This window comes from Lactuca sativa, chromosome 9, assembly GCF_002870075.4.
Source record: "Lactuca sativa cultivar Salinas chromosome 9, Lsat_Salinas_v11, whole genome shotgun sequence".
Taxonomy (NCBI): domain Eukaryota; kingdom Viridiplantae; phylum Streptophyta; class Magnoliopsida; order Asterales; family Asteraceae; genus Lactuca; species Lactuca sativa.
The window spans coordinates 6919291-6939026 of NC_056631.2; the positions used below are offsets into that span (position 1 = coordinate 6919291).

Sequence of the window (19736 nt, forward strand, 5' to 3'; positions counted from 1 at the left end):
GAGGCAGGACATTGTGATGCTCTGTTAGGGTGTTCCGTGGTTTCCGCGTATAGCGTCCCGATTTCAGAGTTATTTAGAGTCTTGGGTTTAAGATGACTAGTGATGTATCATGTATCCACGGTTCCAGTGGGAGCCCTTCGTGTATTGTCATCAAGAGGTATTATTTAAGGAAGTGGATCTCCGCAAAGGTAGGTTCTGTGTTATGGCGGTTGCCGCCAGAGTCTGTAATGCATATCGGGGCAAGTGTGTGTGTAACTATCTATGATAGTCTTTGGTGCATGAGTTAGTGAACATAATGTGGCGTTGTAATGAGAATGAGAGTATAGGGTGAAGCTACGGGGAGCCGTAGTATTCACCAGTCAGAGGGTGTTGTGATGCTACGGGGAGCTGTAGTATTCGCCAGTCAGAGGGTGTTGTAATGCTACGGGGAGCCGTAGTACTCACAAGTCAGAGAGAGAGAGAGAGTCGTGATGCTACGGGGAGCCGTAGTATTTGCCAGTCAGAGGGTGCTGTGATGATACGGGGAGCCATAGTACTCACAAGTCAGAGGGAGGGAGTCGTGGTACTACGGGGAGCCTTAGTACTCACTAGTTAGTTAGCGTCGTGATACTACGGGGAGCCGTAGTACTCACTAGTCAGAGGCTGTTGTAATGTTGTGGGAAGCCATAGTACCCACTAGACGGCAAGAGAGTGTGATGTTGGAGTGTTCTCCGATAAGTGCATGATGCAGAAGAGTTTTAGGCTTTAGTAGCCCTAGTGTTGAGTTTTTGGAGCCTAGTGGTTAAACCAAGGCGAGACTGGGGTCTCTGTCTCTGTCGGGAGGGTCAGCGAGGCGCGCGGGAGAATATGCGCAGCAGACGCCAGAGGTTAGAGCTGAGTCGATCTTCGATTGGATTGTATTTTTGTTATGAGGAAAAAGGGAATTTTGTGACTTGCGTGTCACTGGGCCGTGATAGTGGTCACGGGGAGGAAGTTAGTGAGATGTTTTAGATCATGTTATGTGTGACCTTTGGGGGTTCAGCTGTGGGGCCAAAAGCTGACCTGGTGCTCGGTATCGAAGATGAATATGAGAAATGAGCTAGAGTTTACCATGGTGATGTCTGCGGACACTTCAGAGCGAGCGAACGATTCAGATGCTCGAGGATATGTTTCGGGCATGTGTATATGATTTCGGGGGGAATTGTGGCCCGTATTTGCCCTTGGCAGAGTTTTCCTACAACAACAGCCATCATTAGTGCATCAGTATGCCACCCTTTGAGCTGTTGTAGGGAAGGGAGTATCGGACCCCATTTGCGGGGGAGAGGTAGAGCAACGTGTGATGGGAAGTACAAAGATCGTGCTTCAGACGTCAGAGCAGATACAGCAGGTCAGGCAGAGGTTGTTGACCGCTCAGAGTCGCCAAAAGAGTTATGCGGACAGGCGCCGGTCCGAGCTCGAATTTTTGGTCGGTGACTTTGTACTCCTGAAGGTCTCTCCTTGGAAAGGAGTGATCCGATTCAGGAAAAGGGGCAAGCTGGGGCCCCGATATATCGGTCCTTTTCGGGTGATCGCAATGGTAGGCAGGGTAGCCTACCGGTGGGAGCTACCTGTAGAGCTAGGTCAGATCCATGACACTTTCCATGTGTCGCAGCTGCGAAAGTGTATAGCCGAGGAGTCGGCAGTAGTGCCATTAGAGGATATTCAGGTGGATGTAGGCCTGAACTACGTTGAGAGACCGGTGGCTATTCGGGATCGAAAGATCAAGGTTCTAAGGAACAAAGAGGTGCCTCTGGTGCAGGTCCAGTGGCAACACCGGAAGGGGTCAGAGCTTACTTGGGAGTCGGAGTGCGAGATGCGTGAGCAGCATCCGGAGTTGTTTCCAGAGTGAGACTTCGAGGGCGAAGTCTGATTCTAGTGGGGGATAATTGTAACATCTGAATATCCAGATATGGGAATTTGAGTATTTTATATTGAGGAATGAGGAGACTCGGCGAGTTGACACCTCAACTCGTCGAGTAGGATCGCGTTTTGGGGACTAGTTTAATGAAGGGACTCGACGAGTCGGGTATTTGGACTCGCCGAGTCGGCGCTGTCAAGGAAAACCCTAATTGTCCGGGTTTGGGACCTATTTAAAGGCCTTTATGGCCTTCAGTGGCGGCCACCTACACCTTTGAGAGACTCTTATCGAACCAGAGAGTTGAGAGAGTGAAGAAGAGCCATTTTGGAGCATTCTTGAGGTGGTTGTGCAATGGAGTAGTCATTTCCAGCAAAGGGAGGTCAAGGGGGGTGTCGATTCAGAGCTTTTGAGCTTGCATCTTCACCATTGAGGTATCAAATCGTTCTCCATTTTCTGTTTTGGGTTAGATTGGTGATTTTAGGGTTTTCTAGCTTCTTTTATGGCTTGATTTGTGGAGTATAGTGCCCCATTGAGTGTGAAGCCATAGATCTGGACCCAAAGAGGTCCAGAGAGTCCCTTCCATCCTGCTTTATGCGTTCTATTTGGAGTTTTGAGCTAGGGTTGTTATGTAATGGAGGGTTTCACCCAAATGAGCTTGTAGAACCTTGCATGAGTGCCCAAGGTTCGACCTTTTCGTGGTTATTGGCTTTGAGGGAGTTAGATCTATGGTTTGGTGAAGCAGATCTGACCTCAGAAGGTCAGATGAGGGTTGTCATGGGAGCAACTCGCCGAGTCCATAGGCAAACTCGACGAGTCGAGTCGGGGTTGCCCCGCGTTTCGTTGCCGAGTAACTCGACGAGTGGAGAGGGAACTCGTCGTGTCTAAGAGGTTTAAAAAGGATTTAGAGAACCCACATGGACTCGCCGAGTCACTCTTGTGTACTCGCCGAGTCTGGTCAGTGTTGACCGTTGACTTGAGTTGTCTTATGTTGACTTTGGGAGTTTTGGTCAACAGAGGTAATAGAGGTCAGGGAGGGGTAAAATGGTCTTTTACCCATTACCTGACTAGAGAGGGAAAGAGTATTTGCCGGTTAATTAGAGTTGGGACTTCGAGTACTAACTAGAGATATTTGCCTTATGTGTTAGGCGGTGGCAAGTCCGAGGTTCGCATGTGCAGATAATTGCTTTCTGATTTCCAAGTGAGTCTTCTCACTATACCTTACCTTGAGTAGGTAACCAGAGTTATGTGACAGAGTATTTGTATGCTGTGTATGTTACGTGTTGTACTGCATTATTTCTATGTGATTTATGATGTGCATGTTTACAGAGTTAGAACCGGAAGGTTCCCAGAGTTAGAACCGGAAGGTTCACAGAGTAGGGTCCATGGACCCACAGAGTTATAGCCTCGAGTGGCTAATATGTGTTATGTGTGGTATTTTGGGGAACTCACTAAGCTTCGTGCTTACAGTGTTTTGTGTTATGTGTTTCAGGTTTCTCTCAGGATCACGGGACGGCACCGCCTCGATTGTACACACCAGAGAAAGAGTCATGTTTTGAGGATCCTGGTTTATTATGCAAGTGAAAATGGAATTATGTTTTGTAATTCGATTATGAATGAGATTTTAAGCAAAGTGTTTTTAAGAATTAAACGATTATTTTTAAATGAAAAATTGTTTTGAAATTTTCGGTGTTACAGTTTAGCTAGATGATAATTTAATTCTATGGTTTAGTTATCTAATTTATGGATTTTAATAGTTGGTTTTATGCTTGTGTTTGATTATCATCACCTAGCATGCTAATATTTGCGACTTTGATTGCTTGAGTTCAGGTACCGTGTAGCTTAATGACCATTAAATTACATGAATTTGTTTCCTAGTAGTTTAGTGACTATTAAATTGATAGAGCTATGATCGACTAAATCTTAGATAAGTAATAAAAGTACCAAATTTAGTTGTGCTAGAGATAATAAATTATGACCATAATTGTGTTTGCTTAGATAAATCTTACATAACTCAACTATAATTAATATCTAATTATGTGTTTTGCTAATGTATGACCATACAAGGTAGTTCACGAATTGGTGAAAATACTAGTAAATTTGGACTTGAGTTGCTAATTACATAATAATTTGTGACCAACTTTAATAATCCATAATTAGTAGCTAACCATAGAGGAGAAGTGGATTCAAACTAAACGGATGTGTTTTTAGAATAATGATTAAAACTATTAGTTAATTGTTTAAGTTTGTCTAAACTTGTAAAATCAGATAGAAAACCATTTTAACTTTTTCTAGTTTTAGGTTGATTTTTAGTAATTATCTTAGTTAATTCAATTTGTTTCCTGTGTTCGACCTCAACTTATTTTACTGCCTATAGGCGCAATAGTTGATAAGTAGTTAGATATAAATTTAAAACTAGATAGGTGTAGTCTGCACCACATCATTTTACAAAAGGAAGACGATCATCATTTACCTATTTTTTTTCAAATTCTTTATAGAATCAAGACGGTCATCAACAAAACCAGAAGAACGAGCACAAAAAATAAATTGGTCACCATTACTGTAAACACAGTAGTATCAATGAAAAAGTACACAGCCGGTTCTATGCTGACAACAAAGCATAATAACTCAAACAAGTGAGTTTTCAAATTGTAGTGGGCTTTAATTATGTGATGTGAGTGGAATAATAATGTATTAGAAAGGTGTGGGGGGATACAAAGGTCGACCTCAAATAATTATGCATATACTCCAAATTTTTCTAGGGTAAGACGAACCAATATCAACCATCGGGCCATGGAGTTGAATACCATCTCCGGGAATAAGATGATATATCTCCATAATATCGTTAAATTCATCGTTCGGGAAAAGTGCATAACTCATACCTAAGCCGTAGATTGTGAGCGAGTGTCAAAGAATAGAGGAAACAAAAAAAAGAGCGAAGAAAGGGTTTTCAGAAAGAAAGCAAAAGGGGTCAAAGTAAAGGAAAAAAGGAAGAAATAAAGAATTATAAGTAAAAGGACTCATAACCTAGGTAAACGTACCATAATTATAAGTTTCAACAATATGTGGCGAAAAAAGAATGATGACAAATATCCAATCGAGATAACAAGCGTGTGTATCGTACCAAAGCACAAGCCTAAATAACAATAACAACCTACATTATGGACTTATTACTATCTGGACTAAGGGTTCTAATGGGGATCCCACCTAAGAAGTCTGGATAAATTATATCAAGAAGATAGAACACGACATGTTAGTAAAAACCGAGTATCGAGCATTAACAAGCAACACAAAAGCAGATAAGGACAACAAGCTTACATAGGGAAAACCTAAATGGAAAAAAAATATCAGCAAGGGAAAATCAAATCCGGTTCAAAATGAAGGACTAAAAACAACATTATTTAATGGAAACCCTACAATTGTTAGGATATATATATATATATATATATATATATATATATATATATATATATATATATATATATATATATATATATATATATATATAGAAGTAGGTTCAAATAAAAACAATTCTCAGCCAATAGTTTTATTGATCTATATATTAGAATAAAATTATGAATATATACAATCAAGGGCATATTCGGTAATTGACTTAATAATTAATATCAAAATCTATTAATATCCCAACAATTTAGGGAGATAAATTTATATCTATCTTTTATAACGTCATCGCGAACTTAATTCCCTCTTATCTTTGTTTTTTACCTCAAAACTCTTGCCACCAAGTTAAAATACACGAACAAAGGATGGATTGTGCTCCAAATCACTAAACGAACTTTATATTTTCGTGAAATCAATTCAGCGTCCGCCGACCTCTGATCTCCCAATCGTTGAGTCTCGAATCACCGATCCATCGTCAATCCATGGTGACTCCGTTAGTCTCGCAGCCGACATACGAGCCATCGCCAACCATATCGCTGATAACCACCACTATTATCCCGATTGTCGTCCTCTAATTGTCTTCGTCTTCTTCTGTTACGTTTATTACACATCAACTTATATAAGGTAAGTTACTTTGATGGTTTGATTTTCTTTTATGAATTTGGTTCTCATTCTCGATTACTTCTTCAAACGTGGACCAAATTTTTTCTTAAACCATGATTAACTCCCCCAGCCACTTTCATCGACAAGGTAAGATACCTTGATGATTTGATTTTATTTTATGAATTTTTTTCTCGATCCTTGTCTTAATTGAATTTTGATTATGATTTGCTTACTGGTTATGGTTGGAGCATTTTATTGAAAGTATAAACTAACAGAAGCTCAACAACAATTAATTTAGATGGTTAACACGACACTTTAAGTTCCACCCTATACATTCTATACGATTTTAAATGGTTTCAGGAATTCTCCTAAGTTCCACACTTAGTATTTTTGTTGTTATTCCGTTATGAATTTTTGCATACAACTTATTGTTTTATTGTTTTTTGTATTTACAGGTTAAAAGAACTTAAAGAAAGAAAATAGTCAAGGCGAAAAAAATAGTCAAGACCAAAAACATAAGAATATTGGTAGAATACATAGAACTTATATCATTATTTTCGCCTTGAATTTGAATGTTTATATTATTTTTTGTATAAGTTTATTTTTGTATGTATGTTAATATTTTTTACGACTTTTGTATATACAAATTTTGATTTATATCATTATTCAATAAAGAATTAGTTATGTTATTAATTAGTATGAATTTATGTATGTATTCTATTGTGAATATTCATTGTTAATTGGTATTAATCAATCAAATAATATATCCCATGAAGAATATTAACTAGAAATTTAGTTATAACTCGAAATTTAAAAGTATAGTATTCTAAAAAATATTTAAAATTAATAATCTGAAATTTAAAATTTCGAAAATTTAGAAATCCCACAAATTTCTATTATTTCCATAATTATCTCAAAATACAATGACCATTTTATCCCTACATATTATTAATCCAATTATTAGTTATAGTTTTTTATTAATTACCAAAAATAACTTAATTAGAGAAAATGATTAGTTGAGAATCGTTTTCACGTTCTCATTTTATTTAGTGTTTTTATTTGAACCATCATATATATATATATATATATATATATATATATATATATATATATATATATATATATATATATATATATATATATACTAGTCGTCACCCGCACAAAGCGGCGGACGGCAATTAGTTTCATTCAACAATTAGTTCAATTTGTGATGTTTTAATCATCATATCATAATAACTTAACATAGACAAACTCAAAAAAAGCTACATATAATTATTTATTGGTTGGCTATACAATATTAATTACACAACACTTCATTTTATACCATATTTGAAATATACACATCATCATCGTTGAAGTTTTGGTAAGACATTTTTGATTGCCTACAATATCAAAATATCATTTACTATATAACGCACACTGTATTTAGGTGAAATTTATTTTTTAAGTTTTGTCGATTGTTGTAAATTTGAGATGATAGTTTGAGAATAAGTTAACATAGAAGTTTCTTAAACAAATTAGTTTTTAAGAAAATAGTTGTAAATTTTAAGGGAATTTTTAATATATTTTTAGACAATCGTTTTAGTCAATTTTATCATGTTTTTATTACCATTTCATTAACAAAGTATCAAATTTTCAAAATATTATTAACGTTAAAAAAAAAAAAGCAATCGTGATATCAAATAAACACAATACCTTTACGGGTGTTTTCATTTTTAAGGTTAAAACTAATTACATTTCAGCCTTTTGGCTTTTACACCATTTCAAAAGCCAACTATATCGAATGGTCAGTTAAATCATATAAACTGCTATGTACATTTTGGTCAGCATTTTTTTCATTTTGATTAAAATGTGTCTTCTAAACACCACCATGATCATAACACGTTTTCCGCTAGACATAGACTTGTTAATAAGACTATTTTCTCAACCACAAAAGAGAAGAACTGAAACAACGTAATTTTCAAAACAAAATTTTCATTTTTCATCAACCAAGGTCATATAAAAATATTCTCAATATTTCCAACAGTAGTTTTTGAAACATAACATATCCCAAGATCATAAATCAAACTCTCTCTCTCTCTCTAGTGTATACGAGTCACGCCGGCGTCTTTCCACGGTCCTCGGTAGTACCTGAAACACATAACACAGCAACTGTAAACATAAATGCTTAGTGGGTTCCCCAAAATACCGCATACAACATATACGCCACTCAAGGCTAAAATACGACCCTCCGGTCGATGTGACTCAGCGGGACCCTCCAGTCCCGTAGCTCGTTGGACCCTCTGGTCCGGTCATAGCTCGTTGGGCCCTCCAGCCCGGTCTGTATCGTTGGACCCTTCGGTCCGGTCTTTAACATCATACAACATACATATAACACATAGCACATAATACCACACAAGACCCTCTAGTCAACATATAATACCACTTTAGGTACGTATAGTGAGAAGACTCACCTAGGTGTCTCGGTAAGTCTCTGACTCGGTAGAAATATGATCTAGCCTCCGCCTAATCCCATAAAGTAAATACTCTCATAAATATAATTATACTCAAACCTTTCTTAACACCCTCAGAAGGGTAAAAGACCATTTTACCCCTCTCTTGGCTAAAAGACCTCATTGTTGACCAAACCCTAAAAGTCAACAAAAGTCAACGGTCAAACTTTGACCCGGCTCGTCGAGTGCACTTGGGCGACTCGGCGAGTCTACACGTGTGCGCTAATTCTTTAGTCCTGCTTGGCACGTCGAGTTCCTCCCCTTGCTCGACGAGTCACCCCTGGCATGAATCGCGGGGCCACCCCGACTCACCTCGCCGAGTCTTAAGAACAACTCGGCAAGTTCCGCCTTGAACTCCAGCCCTCTAATCCCCCTCTGAATCACTGAGTTATTTCCCCAACTCGGCAAGTCTACCCACTGAGTGGTTTGCGGGAAACCCTAACCCTACTCGCCGAGTCTAATCTTTGGACTCGGCGAGTTCATGTCATGCACAAACTCCATAGACCTCCTGAGGTCAAATCTGTTCCATTAATCCATAGATCTGACCTTCCCAAGCATGATAATCACGTAAAGTTCAGACCTTGACACTCAAATAGCATCTAGATGGTCTTACTTGGTGATTTAGTCCCAAAATAGCATCCTAAGTTCATGACTCCCAAAATAACTCCAAAAAGCCCCAAGGGTTAAGGTCTCTGGACCTCTTTGAGTCCAGATCCAAAGCATGAACTCGAGAAGGGACCAATTGCTCCACAAATCCATCCTCTAAAGGGGTTAGAAAACCCTAACTCTAGGAATCAACACCAAATCTGAAGAAGGTCCGAAAAGTACCTCAAGATGGAGTCTATGAGCTCTGAAATCACCAGAATCACACCTCCTTCAGCCTCCTCTTGCCTTGGTTTCCTCCTTCTTGCAATTACACCAACAAAATGATCACAAATAGCCTCTCCTTCCTCACAAACGCTCTAGATCTCTTAGGGTTTCTCTCTGGGGTTTGGTAGCCGCAAATGACGGCCCTAAGGGCCTTTAAATAGGTCCCAAACCCAGGAAATTAGGGTTTCATTAAACAGCGTAGACTCGCCGAGTCCACTCATGAACTCGCCGAGTCCAACTATGAACTCGGATAAGAATTTGCGACCATACTCGGCGAGTTTAAACACCAACTCGCCGAGTCCTTTCTCAACATCCAAAAATAATAATGGAATAAAATATTATACCTGGGAATCCGAATGTTACAATTCTCCCCCGCTAGAATTAGACTTCGCCCTCGAAGTCCTACTCTGCAAACAACTCTGGATGCTGCTCCCGAATCTCACGCTCCGGCTCCCAAGTCAACTCTGACCCTTTCCGATGCTGCCACTGGACCTGCACCAGAGGCACCTCGTTGTTCCTCAAAACCTTGATCTTCTGATCCCTAATTGCCACTAGTCTCTCAACATAATTCAGGCTTGCATCCATCTGAATATCTTCTAATGGCACCACCGCCGACTCGTCGGCTTTACACTTTCACAGCTGCATCACGTGGAAAGTGTCATGAATCTAACCCAACTCTGCAGGTAACTCCGAACGGTAGGCTACCCAGCCTACCCTCGCGATCACCCTGAAAGGACCAATATATCAGGGCCCCAACTTGCCCCTCTTCCTGAATCGAATCACTCATTTCCAAAGAGAGACCTTTAGGAGTACGAAGTCGCCGACCTGAAACTCGAGCTCGGACCGGCGTCTGTCCACATAACTCTTCTGACGACTCTGAGCGGTCAACAACCTCTGCCTGACCTGCTGAATCTGCTCTGTCGTCTGAAGCACGATCTTGGTACTACCCATCACATGCTGCCCCACTTCTCCCCCGCAAATGGGGTCCGACACCTCCTCACATACAACAGCTCAAAGGGTGGCATACCAATGATCGAATGATGGTTGTTGTTGTAGGAAAACTCTTCCAAGGGCAAGTACGTGTCCCAACTCCCGCCGAAATCCAACACACATGCTCGGAGCATGTCCTCAAGCGTCTGAATCGTCCGCTCACTCTGCCCGTCAGTCTGTGGGTGGTATGCGGTACTAAAATGCAGTCTCGTACCCAATTCCTCATGAAACTTCTTCCATAATCTGGAAGTGAAACGTACATCTCGATCTGAGACAATCGACATCGGCACTCCATGCCGCGATACCACCTCTCTCACATACATCTCTGCCAACCTCTCCGCGGAAGAACTCTCAGTGATAGCAAGGAAATGAGCGCTCTTTGTCAACTTGTCCACAATCAACCAAATTGCATCGACACCTTTCGCAGTCCTTGGCAATTTGGTGATGAAATCCATGATAATCTGTTCTCATTTCCACTCGGGAATCTCTAACGGCTGCAGCTTACCATGTGGACGCTGATGCTCGGCCTCAACCCTGAGACAAGTCAAGCATCTCTCTACAAACCATGCGACATCCCTCTTCATACAGGGCCACCAATACTCCCTTTTCAGGTCCAAATACATCTTAGTGGCCCCGGGATGGATCGAGAACTTCGATCGATGAGCCTCTTCCATCAAAATGGTACGCGTCCCGCCCACAGACGGTACCCAAATCCGACCCTGAAATGTCATGAGCCCCCGGCTATCGGTAACGAATTCCGATACCAGCCCGACAACTCGCTCTCTCTTTTGGCTTTTTGGCCTCACGACCTCAGCCTGGGCCCCACGAATAGCGTCCAACATCGGGGTCATCACTGTCAATCTCAAGCAAATACCTCGCATCGGGACGCCCTCCGCCCTACGGATCAGCGCATCGGCTACAACATTAGCCTTGTCCGGGTGGTACAGGATCTCACAATCATAATCCTTGACCACATCCAACCACCTCCTCTGGCACATATTTAGGTTGGGCTGGTCCATCAAATACTTCAAGCTCTTGTGGTCCGTGTATATCGTACACCAAACCCCATACAGATAGTGTCGCCAGATCTTGAGGGCGAACACTACCGCTCCCAATTCCAGATCATGAGTGGGATACCACGACTCATAAGGCTTAAGTTGCCTCGATGCATATGTTATCACATGCCCCCTCTGCATAAGCACCGCTCCCAATCCGGATATCGATGCATCACCCTTCCGGGTCAACTTGGTGAGTGGCACGACGATCTAGGAGAAATCCTTAATAAATCTCCGATAATAGTCGGTGAAACCCAGAAAGCTCCTGGTCTCGGTGGGTGATCTCGGCACCTCCCACCTCATGACCGCCTCAATCTTGGCCGGATCGACCAATATCCCATTGTGGTTGACGAGATGCCCCAAAAACTAAACATCGCGTAACCAGAACTCACATTTGGAGAACTTGGCATAAAGCCTCTCCGATCTCAGAATTCCAAAGATCTCCCTTAAATGCTCCTCGTGCTGTTCTCTAGACCTCGAATACACCAAGATATCATCAATGAATACGATCACCGACCGATCCAGCATCGGCCTGCACACCCTGTTCATGAGATCCATAAACGCAGCGGGCGCATTGGTGAGCCCAAAAGGCATCACCACGAACTCATAATGCCCATATCGAGTTCTGAACGCTGTCTTCTGGATATCTTCATCCTGAACCCCCATCTGATGATAACCCGACCTCAAGTCTATCTTGGAGAACCAAGACGCTTCCTGCAACTGATTGAACAAATCATCGATCCTTGGCAACGGATAACGGTTCTTGACCGTTAGCTTGTTCAACTCCCGATAGTCAATGCACATCCGATGTGAACCATCATTCTTCTTGACAAAAAGGATCGGCACTCCCCAAGGTGAGCTACTCGGTCGAATAAACCCCTTTCCTAATAGCTCCTGAAGCTGCGAGGATAACTCCTGCATCTCTGGCGGCGCAAGGCGATAAGGCGCTTTGGCGATAGGAGCTGCTCCCGGAATCAAATCGATACGGAACTCCACTTGCCTCTCGGGAGGCACACCCGGTAGTTCCTCGGGAAAAACATCCGGAAACTCGCACACTATCGGAACCTCATCAATCGAACTTGGCCTCCCAACGGCCACTCGTGTGTCTGACACATAGGCTACGAATCCACTGCAGCCTTGTTGTAAACTCTGTCTCGCCCTGGCGGCCGAACAAAACGCTGATCCACATCGGGTTCCCTCACCGAACACTGTAAGTACTCCCCCACTAGGATCTCGTATCGTCACCAACTGCCGCTCGCAGTCTATCACAGCTCCATATCGGCTCAACCAATCCATACCCACTATAACACACACATCCCTCATCGCAATCGGAACCAGATCTATCGGAAACTCCACACCGAAGATCTCAATGACACATCCTCGAATCACATCTGCAGCATACACTGCTCGCTCATCAACTATGGAAACTCGCAGAGGTCGATCCAACGCCTCTCGACGGATACTAATATGTTGACTAAATGCTATGGAAACAAACGACCGACTCGCACCCGAGTCAAATAATACCAAAGCAGGCACATAACTCACAAGAAAAGTATCATCCACAGCATCGGGCGCCGCGCGGACCTCCTCCGCAGTCAACCGGAAAGCTCTCCTACGAGCCTTTGGAGCCTCGGCCTTCACTGGACGACCCTCGGTAACCCTAGCAGCAGGCGCAGACCCCTGCGCTGATCCCTGAAATAGCTGAGGGCACTCGGCCTTCTGATGGCCGGTCTGGTTGCAATGAAAGAAAACCGAAAATCCCTTGGGGCAATCCCTCGCGATATGCCCCTCATTCCCGCACTTGTAGCATACTCCAGCCCTGCACGACCCCTCGTGACTCTTGCCGCACTTCCCACAAGTGCAGCTCTTCGCGCCCCCAGATCTCGAATCAGCGGGTCTAGCCCGCTTGGCTTCCGGCTGAGACTGAGTCGGTCGCCGATCCACCCTCTGTGACTTGGCCTCCTCCTTGGCCTGAATCTCCAACTCAATCTCCCTCTTCCGGGCATTTGCCTGGAGCTCAGCAAATGTCCGATAAGTCGAGTTCGCCACGAACTCCTGAAAATCCCTCCTCAGAACACTCAGATAACGGCTCATACGAGCCTGCTCAGAAGACACCTGCTCAGGGCAAAAAATCGCCCTCTCATGAAACTTCCTGGTGATCACTGCAACAGAATCAGTACCCTGCTTGAGGCTCAAGAACTCCTGAATCAATAGTTCCCTCTCCACCGGGGGAACATACTCGTCTCTGAACATAGCGGTGAACCTCTCCCAGATCACTTCAGAAATCTCTGCCAACGTGAAGTTCATCGTCACGAACTTCCACCAATCTTTCGCTCCCAAACGGAGCTGGTTTAGAGCGAACTATACCCTCAAGTGCTCTGGACAAAAAGAACATGTATAAAAACATCCCTCGATGTCAGAGATCCATCTCATTGCAGCAATCGGGTCCTGCGTCCCATCGAACTCTGGTGGCTTCGTGTTGCTGAACTCCCGAAACAACAACGAGTCACCTCCCTGAGGTCTGGCAGCAGCCACAGCAGCCTTAGCTGCAGCTGCCGCAGCCTCAGTCAGTGTTGCATATCGCTCATCAAAGGTCTCAATCAGTGTGGTCTTGATGTCCCCAAACATCTCTGGAATCTCAGCCCGGATGGCAGCAGCCACCTCCTCATGAATCAATCGACGGATCTCCTCGTCGCTGACACCACTGCTCCCAGGTGTGACCATGATGCCTCTGAAATACAACAATAAATATTAGAGACTCAATCGAGCATACTCATACTCGATGACGCAACCCTACTCGTCCTCCATTGTCTAAAGGATTCTTACATGGAATGCCCACTGATCTGGTGTCTTCAGTAGTACGGGCCCTATACTACTGACCACACCACATCAGCATTCGCCCCAAGTCCTCCTCCTTGGATCCTGGATCACAAGTACTCTACTCTCATGAGCTCCTAACTGCTATCTACTCGCTCTCAAAGCAACACAGCAGCAGAAATCTCCTAGGCTAAGGCATCACAAATTAGGCCACTCTAGTCCTAATATGAACACCTAGCCTACTCTAGCATGCATAATATAACATAGCATATCTCATAACACATAATGTAAGGGTACTTTTGGGGATTCACCGTTCGGGCGCTGGCTGATCGTACACACGGCTCTACTCTGTTTGTCTCAAAACTCTTTTTACTCTTTTCAAAAATTTTACTTCATTGTCAAAAATTTTCCTCAAATCCTCAGTTTGTGTTCAGATACGCCCGAAGATGAATCTGAATCCCTTAAACCAAGGCTCTGATACCAACTTGAAACAACGTATTTTTCAAAACAAAATTTTCATTTTTCATCAACCAAGTTCATATTAAAATATTCTCAATATTTCCAATAGTAGTTTTTGAAACATAACATATCCCAATATCATAAATCAAACTCTCTCTCTCTCTAGTGTGTACGAGTCACGTCGGCACCTTTCCACGGTCCTCGCTAGTACCTGAAACACATAACACAGCAACTGTAAGCATAAATGCTTAGTGGGTTCCCCAAAATACCGCATACAACATATACGCCACTCAAGGCTAAAATACGACCCTCCGATCGATGTGACCCAGCGGGACCCTCCAGTCCCGTAGCTCGTTGGACCCTCTGGTCCGGTCATAGCTCGTTGGGCCCTCCAGCCCGGTCTGTATCGTTGGACCCTTCGGTCCGGTCTTTAACATCATACAACATACATATAACACATAGCACATAATACCACACAAGACCCTCTGGTCAACATATAATACCACTATAGGTACGTATAGTGAGAAGACTCACATAGGTGTCTCGGTAAGTCTCTGACTCGGTAGAAATATGATCTAGCCTCCGCCTAATCCCATAAAGTAAATACTCTCATAAATATAACTATACTCAAACCTTTCTTAACACCCTCAGAAGGGTAAAAGACCATTTTACCCCTCTCTTGGCTAAAAGGCTTCATTGTTGACCAAACCCTAAAAGTCAACAAAAGTCAACGGTCAAACTTTGACCCGGCTCGTCGAGTGCACTTGGGCGACTCGGCGAGTCTACACGTGTGCGCTAATTCTTTAGTCCTGCTTGGCACGTCGAGTTCCTCCCCTTGCTCGACGAGTCACCCCTGGCATGAATCGCGGGGCCACCCCGACTCACCTCGCCGAGTCTCAAGAACAACTCGGCAAGTTCCGCCTTGAACTCCAGCCCTCTAATCCCCCTCTGAATCACTGAGTTATTTCCCCAACTCGGCAAGTCTACCCACTGAGTGGTTTACGGGAAACCCTAACCCTACTCGCCGAGTCTAATCTTTGGACTCGGCGAGTTCATGTCATGCACAAACTCCATAGACCTCCTGAGGTCAGATCTGTTCCATTAATCCATAGATCTGACCTTCCCAAGCATGATAATCACGTAAAGTTCAGACCTTGACACTCAAATAGCATCTAGATGGTCTTACTTGGTGATTTAGTCCCAAAATAGCATCCTAAGTTCATGACTCCCAAAATAACTCCAAAAAGCCCCAAGGGTTAAGGTCTCTGGACCTCTTTGAGTCCAGATCCAAAGCATGAACTCGAGAAGAGACCAATTGCTCCACAAATCCATCCTCTAAAGGGGTTAGAAAACCCTAACTCTAGGAATCAACACCAAATCTGAAGAAGGTCCGAAAAATACCTCAAGATGGAGTCTATGAGCTCTGAAATCACCAGAATCACACCTCCTTCAGCCTCCTCTTGCCTTGGTTTCCTCCTTCTTGCAATTACACCAACAAAATGATCACAAATGGCCTCTCCTTCCTCACAAACGCTCTAGATCTCTTAGGGTTTCTCTCTGGGGTTTGGTAGCCGCAAATGACGGCCCTAAGGGCCTTTAAATAGGTCCCAAACCCAGGAAATTAGGGTTTCATTAAACAGCGTAGACTCGCCGAGTCCACTCATGAACTCGCCGAGTCCAACTATGAACTCGGATAAGAATTTGCGACCATACTCGGCGAGTTTAAACACCAACTCGCCGAGTCCTTTCTCAACATCCAAAAATAATAAAGGAATAAAATATTATACCTGGGAATCCGAATGTTACAAGAACTTAGTTGTCTAATGCGTGAATGAAGAAAAATGAAAAGTAATAATCTATACATACCAGATAAGGACAATCCTAATTAAAAATCATAGTCACTTTGACCTGAAACAATTAAATGCAATTAATGATAAATAAAAATATCTAAAATCCAAAGTAATTATCTAGACAAATAAATAGAGAAGATGAGAGGCTCATGGAACATTAAGCATCTTCCATGTTTCTATCAATTCTAGTTACTTTCATTTGACCAAAGGGCTTGAAATGTATAAACTCACCTCTAAAAGGCAAATATTTGAAATCATTATGCTATAAACAAAGATATGATGGTAATATGTTGTGACCAAATACAAACCTTATATGGACAATTTTCATATTACTTTGAGAAACAAAACAATAAAAAACTCCAAATATTTTAAATAATTCCTTAAATTCTAGCAAACTTTCTGAGATAATGGTGTATGTTGAATAGAGAGAAACCGAGCTTTCATGGCATTCATAAAAGACAATTGTACCCTAAGTAGCATTGCAACATGAGGAACATAGAAACAATCGGTGAGCCTCATACCACCTGTACATATTTGTTGGATGTTATAAGAAAGAAAAAACATGAAAGTTGAATGTTGGATTTCCTAAATCCTAATTAAGAACGTACCCAATAACTGTTTGTCAGAAAGTTAAACCAAGTTGTTGTTGGAGAACCCATAAAAGCTCACCAACCATATCACATTTTCATACCTTAAAAATCAACCAGTAAAATTATGGCCAATTATTTGAACTAATAAGTTTATATATAAATACTCAAACAATAATATTATAAAAACCAATCTAGTTAACCAATCCTAATTCTTAATTTGAACAAAAGCGATTAAACCCCAATTATCAAAATCAAGATTTTTAAGAGAGAAAGAGCAGATAAGAAAAATAAATACTCTCACCTCTCATCTTTACTTCTTTAGAGGAGCATCTATGTTACTTCTTTTGAGAAGCATCTGTATATCCATGATGTAGCATCCTATTGCATTATCAAATCATTTTAGCAGCAAAATGACAAGAGAATTGGTCATTACAGTCAATAAAATGTAATCTACCAACCTAACGAACTGGAATAATCAAACCATCACCACTTGATAGCAGCGCTTCCACCGGAAAACTCTTATTTTTTATTTTTTTAATTCTCTTTCAGGCATTTATTCAAATGGTTTCTACGCATCTATAAACTGGACAGTAAGTATAAGTACAGGTTCTACAATAAAGATCATATGTAAAATACAAAACTAACTTGTAAAACATCAAGAATAATGAAGAAAACAAAAGATCAGAATGAAAAACTAACCTCCAGCCACCGGATTTTCATCCGGGTTCGTCTTTTTCTTTCCTCTCATTAATAGAGCTAGGGTTTTTCTTATGAATATAGAGAAGGAGTGTCCAATATAGAGAAGGAGAGGACACTGGTCATGGCGCGATGGTTAGTAAATCGAGAGATCAAAGAGATATATGATTTGTTATTTATCCTTGTTAACAAAAACATTCGCATAGATTTTTATTCGGTAAGAAAGAAAAAAAAAAAAAAATCTTAGATTTGTCACTTGCCTTCTTTAATGAAGGGACACGACAGCTTGGAATTGATTTCAGAAATGAATGGATGTGAAGGATCTAAGTCGATATAGTTGCTATTAAAAGGATTCGTTGGAATTGAAGAGGCGGAAACGGTGAGAAGGAATATAGGGTTCAACATATCCTCGACGGTGCTTCTAGTTCTTGAAATATTTTAGTGTATACCTTCAAAAGATCATTCAAATCAGAAAAACTTCACAAGATCATTAAAATCAGAAAAACTTCACCTATAATTGAAACTTGAAATTTAGGTGAAACGTTGTGTGTAAGATTTGTATCACATACATTGTCCCAAACTCAAATCGAGCAAAAGAAACTCTAGCATAAAAAAAAATCGTTGCTTACATTCGCCCTGATTTTTTAGAGAGAACACGAACAAGGGGAAAGAGAAAGAAAAGGAGGCTAGTAAATTTGAAATGGGTGTTATTAGTTTTTTTAAATAGATTGCTAGAGGCCAGTAAATATTGATCAGACAAAACTTCAAAAATGGTTACTGTGATTTTTGAAAATATCAAGTTTAATCTTTAAGTTCAAAAAACTTCACAGATGGTCCCCGTGATTTCAAAACTTTTAACATTTCGTCCTTCCGGCTCACTCCGTTACCATTTAGCCGTTAAGTAAGGGGTATTTTTGTCATTTCACTACCCAGGACCATTTATGAGGTTTTGTATTACTTTTTTAAAAATAAATAAATAAATAAAATTTAATATGCGAGGCTCTCTCTCTCTCTCTCTCTCTCTCTCTCTCTCTCTCTCTCTCTCTCTCTCTCTCCCCGATATGTAGAATCCATTTAGCGAATTGATTCAATATTTTCCATCGTTTGAGCTTTCTTCTTTCATGAACTGATTTTCTGTGAGAATCGACTGATTCCTAAAAATCGATGGTTGCTATGTAGAAAAGAAAACCATGTGAGAAGCAAACAAAAACATACATATACACACTAAATCATCTTCGTCCTCAGGGACACTTACCGGTAAACCCATAAGGAAATATTGCTTCAAGTCGAAGATGTACTTCGCTGATGGGTTTCCCTTTATCTTCTCTTTTTCCTGAATCCACAGAATCGAGCAGCTCTAACATACCTGCAATTGAGAAAATAAGATCAAAATTGAATAGATAAAATGAAAAACCCTCAGCCCCACTCTCTTCCATTCATAGAAACGATATCAGGTCAAGCAGTAGAAGTTGATATGGGAGAAGAACGTGGGGGAAGTTAAAATATAGCCCTTAACTCTCTTTTGCTATGATGGATGCACTGCCACCATCGACAGTTGCTCCTCCTCTAGTATCGATGGTGGTACTGCAATAGCAAAACCATCACCACCAATTAACAGCTCAGGAATTGGCGGATGACCGTCGGTTCACATAGGAAACAATGGAACTCAGTATTGCTATTGTTGTTCTTCTGTGGAAGAAGTTCATGAAAGCTAGTAGTCATGGTGCAGTGTTTTGGTGTTGGATTCGGCTAGGTTTTTGCGGCCGGATCAGTAAATCTGTGACCGGATCTACTGTGAATGCAGAAGTATGAGATAGATAGAGAGAAAGGGGGGGTGGGTGGAATGAGGGACGATGGTGAGGAGCTAATGGGTAACGGGTGATCTGCGTTTGGATTTTTGAAGAAGATGATGACGGTGTAAATGGTAACGGAGAGAGGTGGGTAATATGCCCAAGAAAGGTGGGACCATTGCATATTAAATTTTATTTATTTATTTATTTATTTTAAAAAAAAAAATAATACAAAACCTCATAAATGGT

General features: G+C 41.6%; 1 protein-coding gene across 6 annotated transcripts; it reads right to left on the minus strand.

Annotated features, from left to right (window-relative positions):
- Positions 1 to 7835: 7835 nt before the first annotated feature.
- LOC111886439 (uncharacterized) lies at positions 7836 to 18388 on the minus strand. 6 transcript variants are annotated; one of them, XM_052767299.1, is made up of 5 exons: positions 18209 to 18388; positions 17460 to 18146; positions 17303 to 17379; positions 9199 to 16469; positions 7836 to 8008 (listed from the first exon to the last, which is right to left on the minus strand). In XM_052767299.1, the coding sequence occupies exon 4, from the start codon at positions 13590 to 13592 to the stop codon at positions 11652 to 11654; it is 1941 nt and encodes a 646-aa protein (XP_052623259.1). In that variant the 5' UTR covers positions 13593 to 16469; positions 17303 to 17379; positions 17460 to 18146; positions 18209 to 18388; the 3' UTR covers positions 7836 to 8008; positions 9199 to 11651. The 6 variants fall into 6 exon arrangements, 4 of the variants coding, with proteins under 4 accessions (XP_052623259.1, XP_052623262.1, XP_052623260.1 ...); XM_052767302.1 differs by having other exon boundaries at positions 9199 to 14772; positions 17701 to 18388; XM_052767300.1 differs by having other exon boundaries at positions 9199 to 14772; positions 17460 to 18388.
- Between the last annotated feature and the right edge of the window lie 1348 nt (positions 18389 to 19736).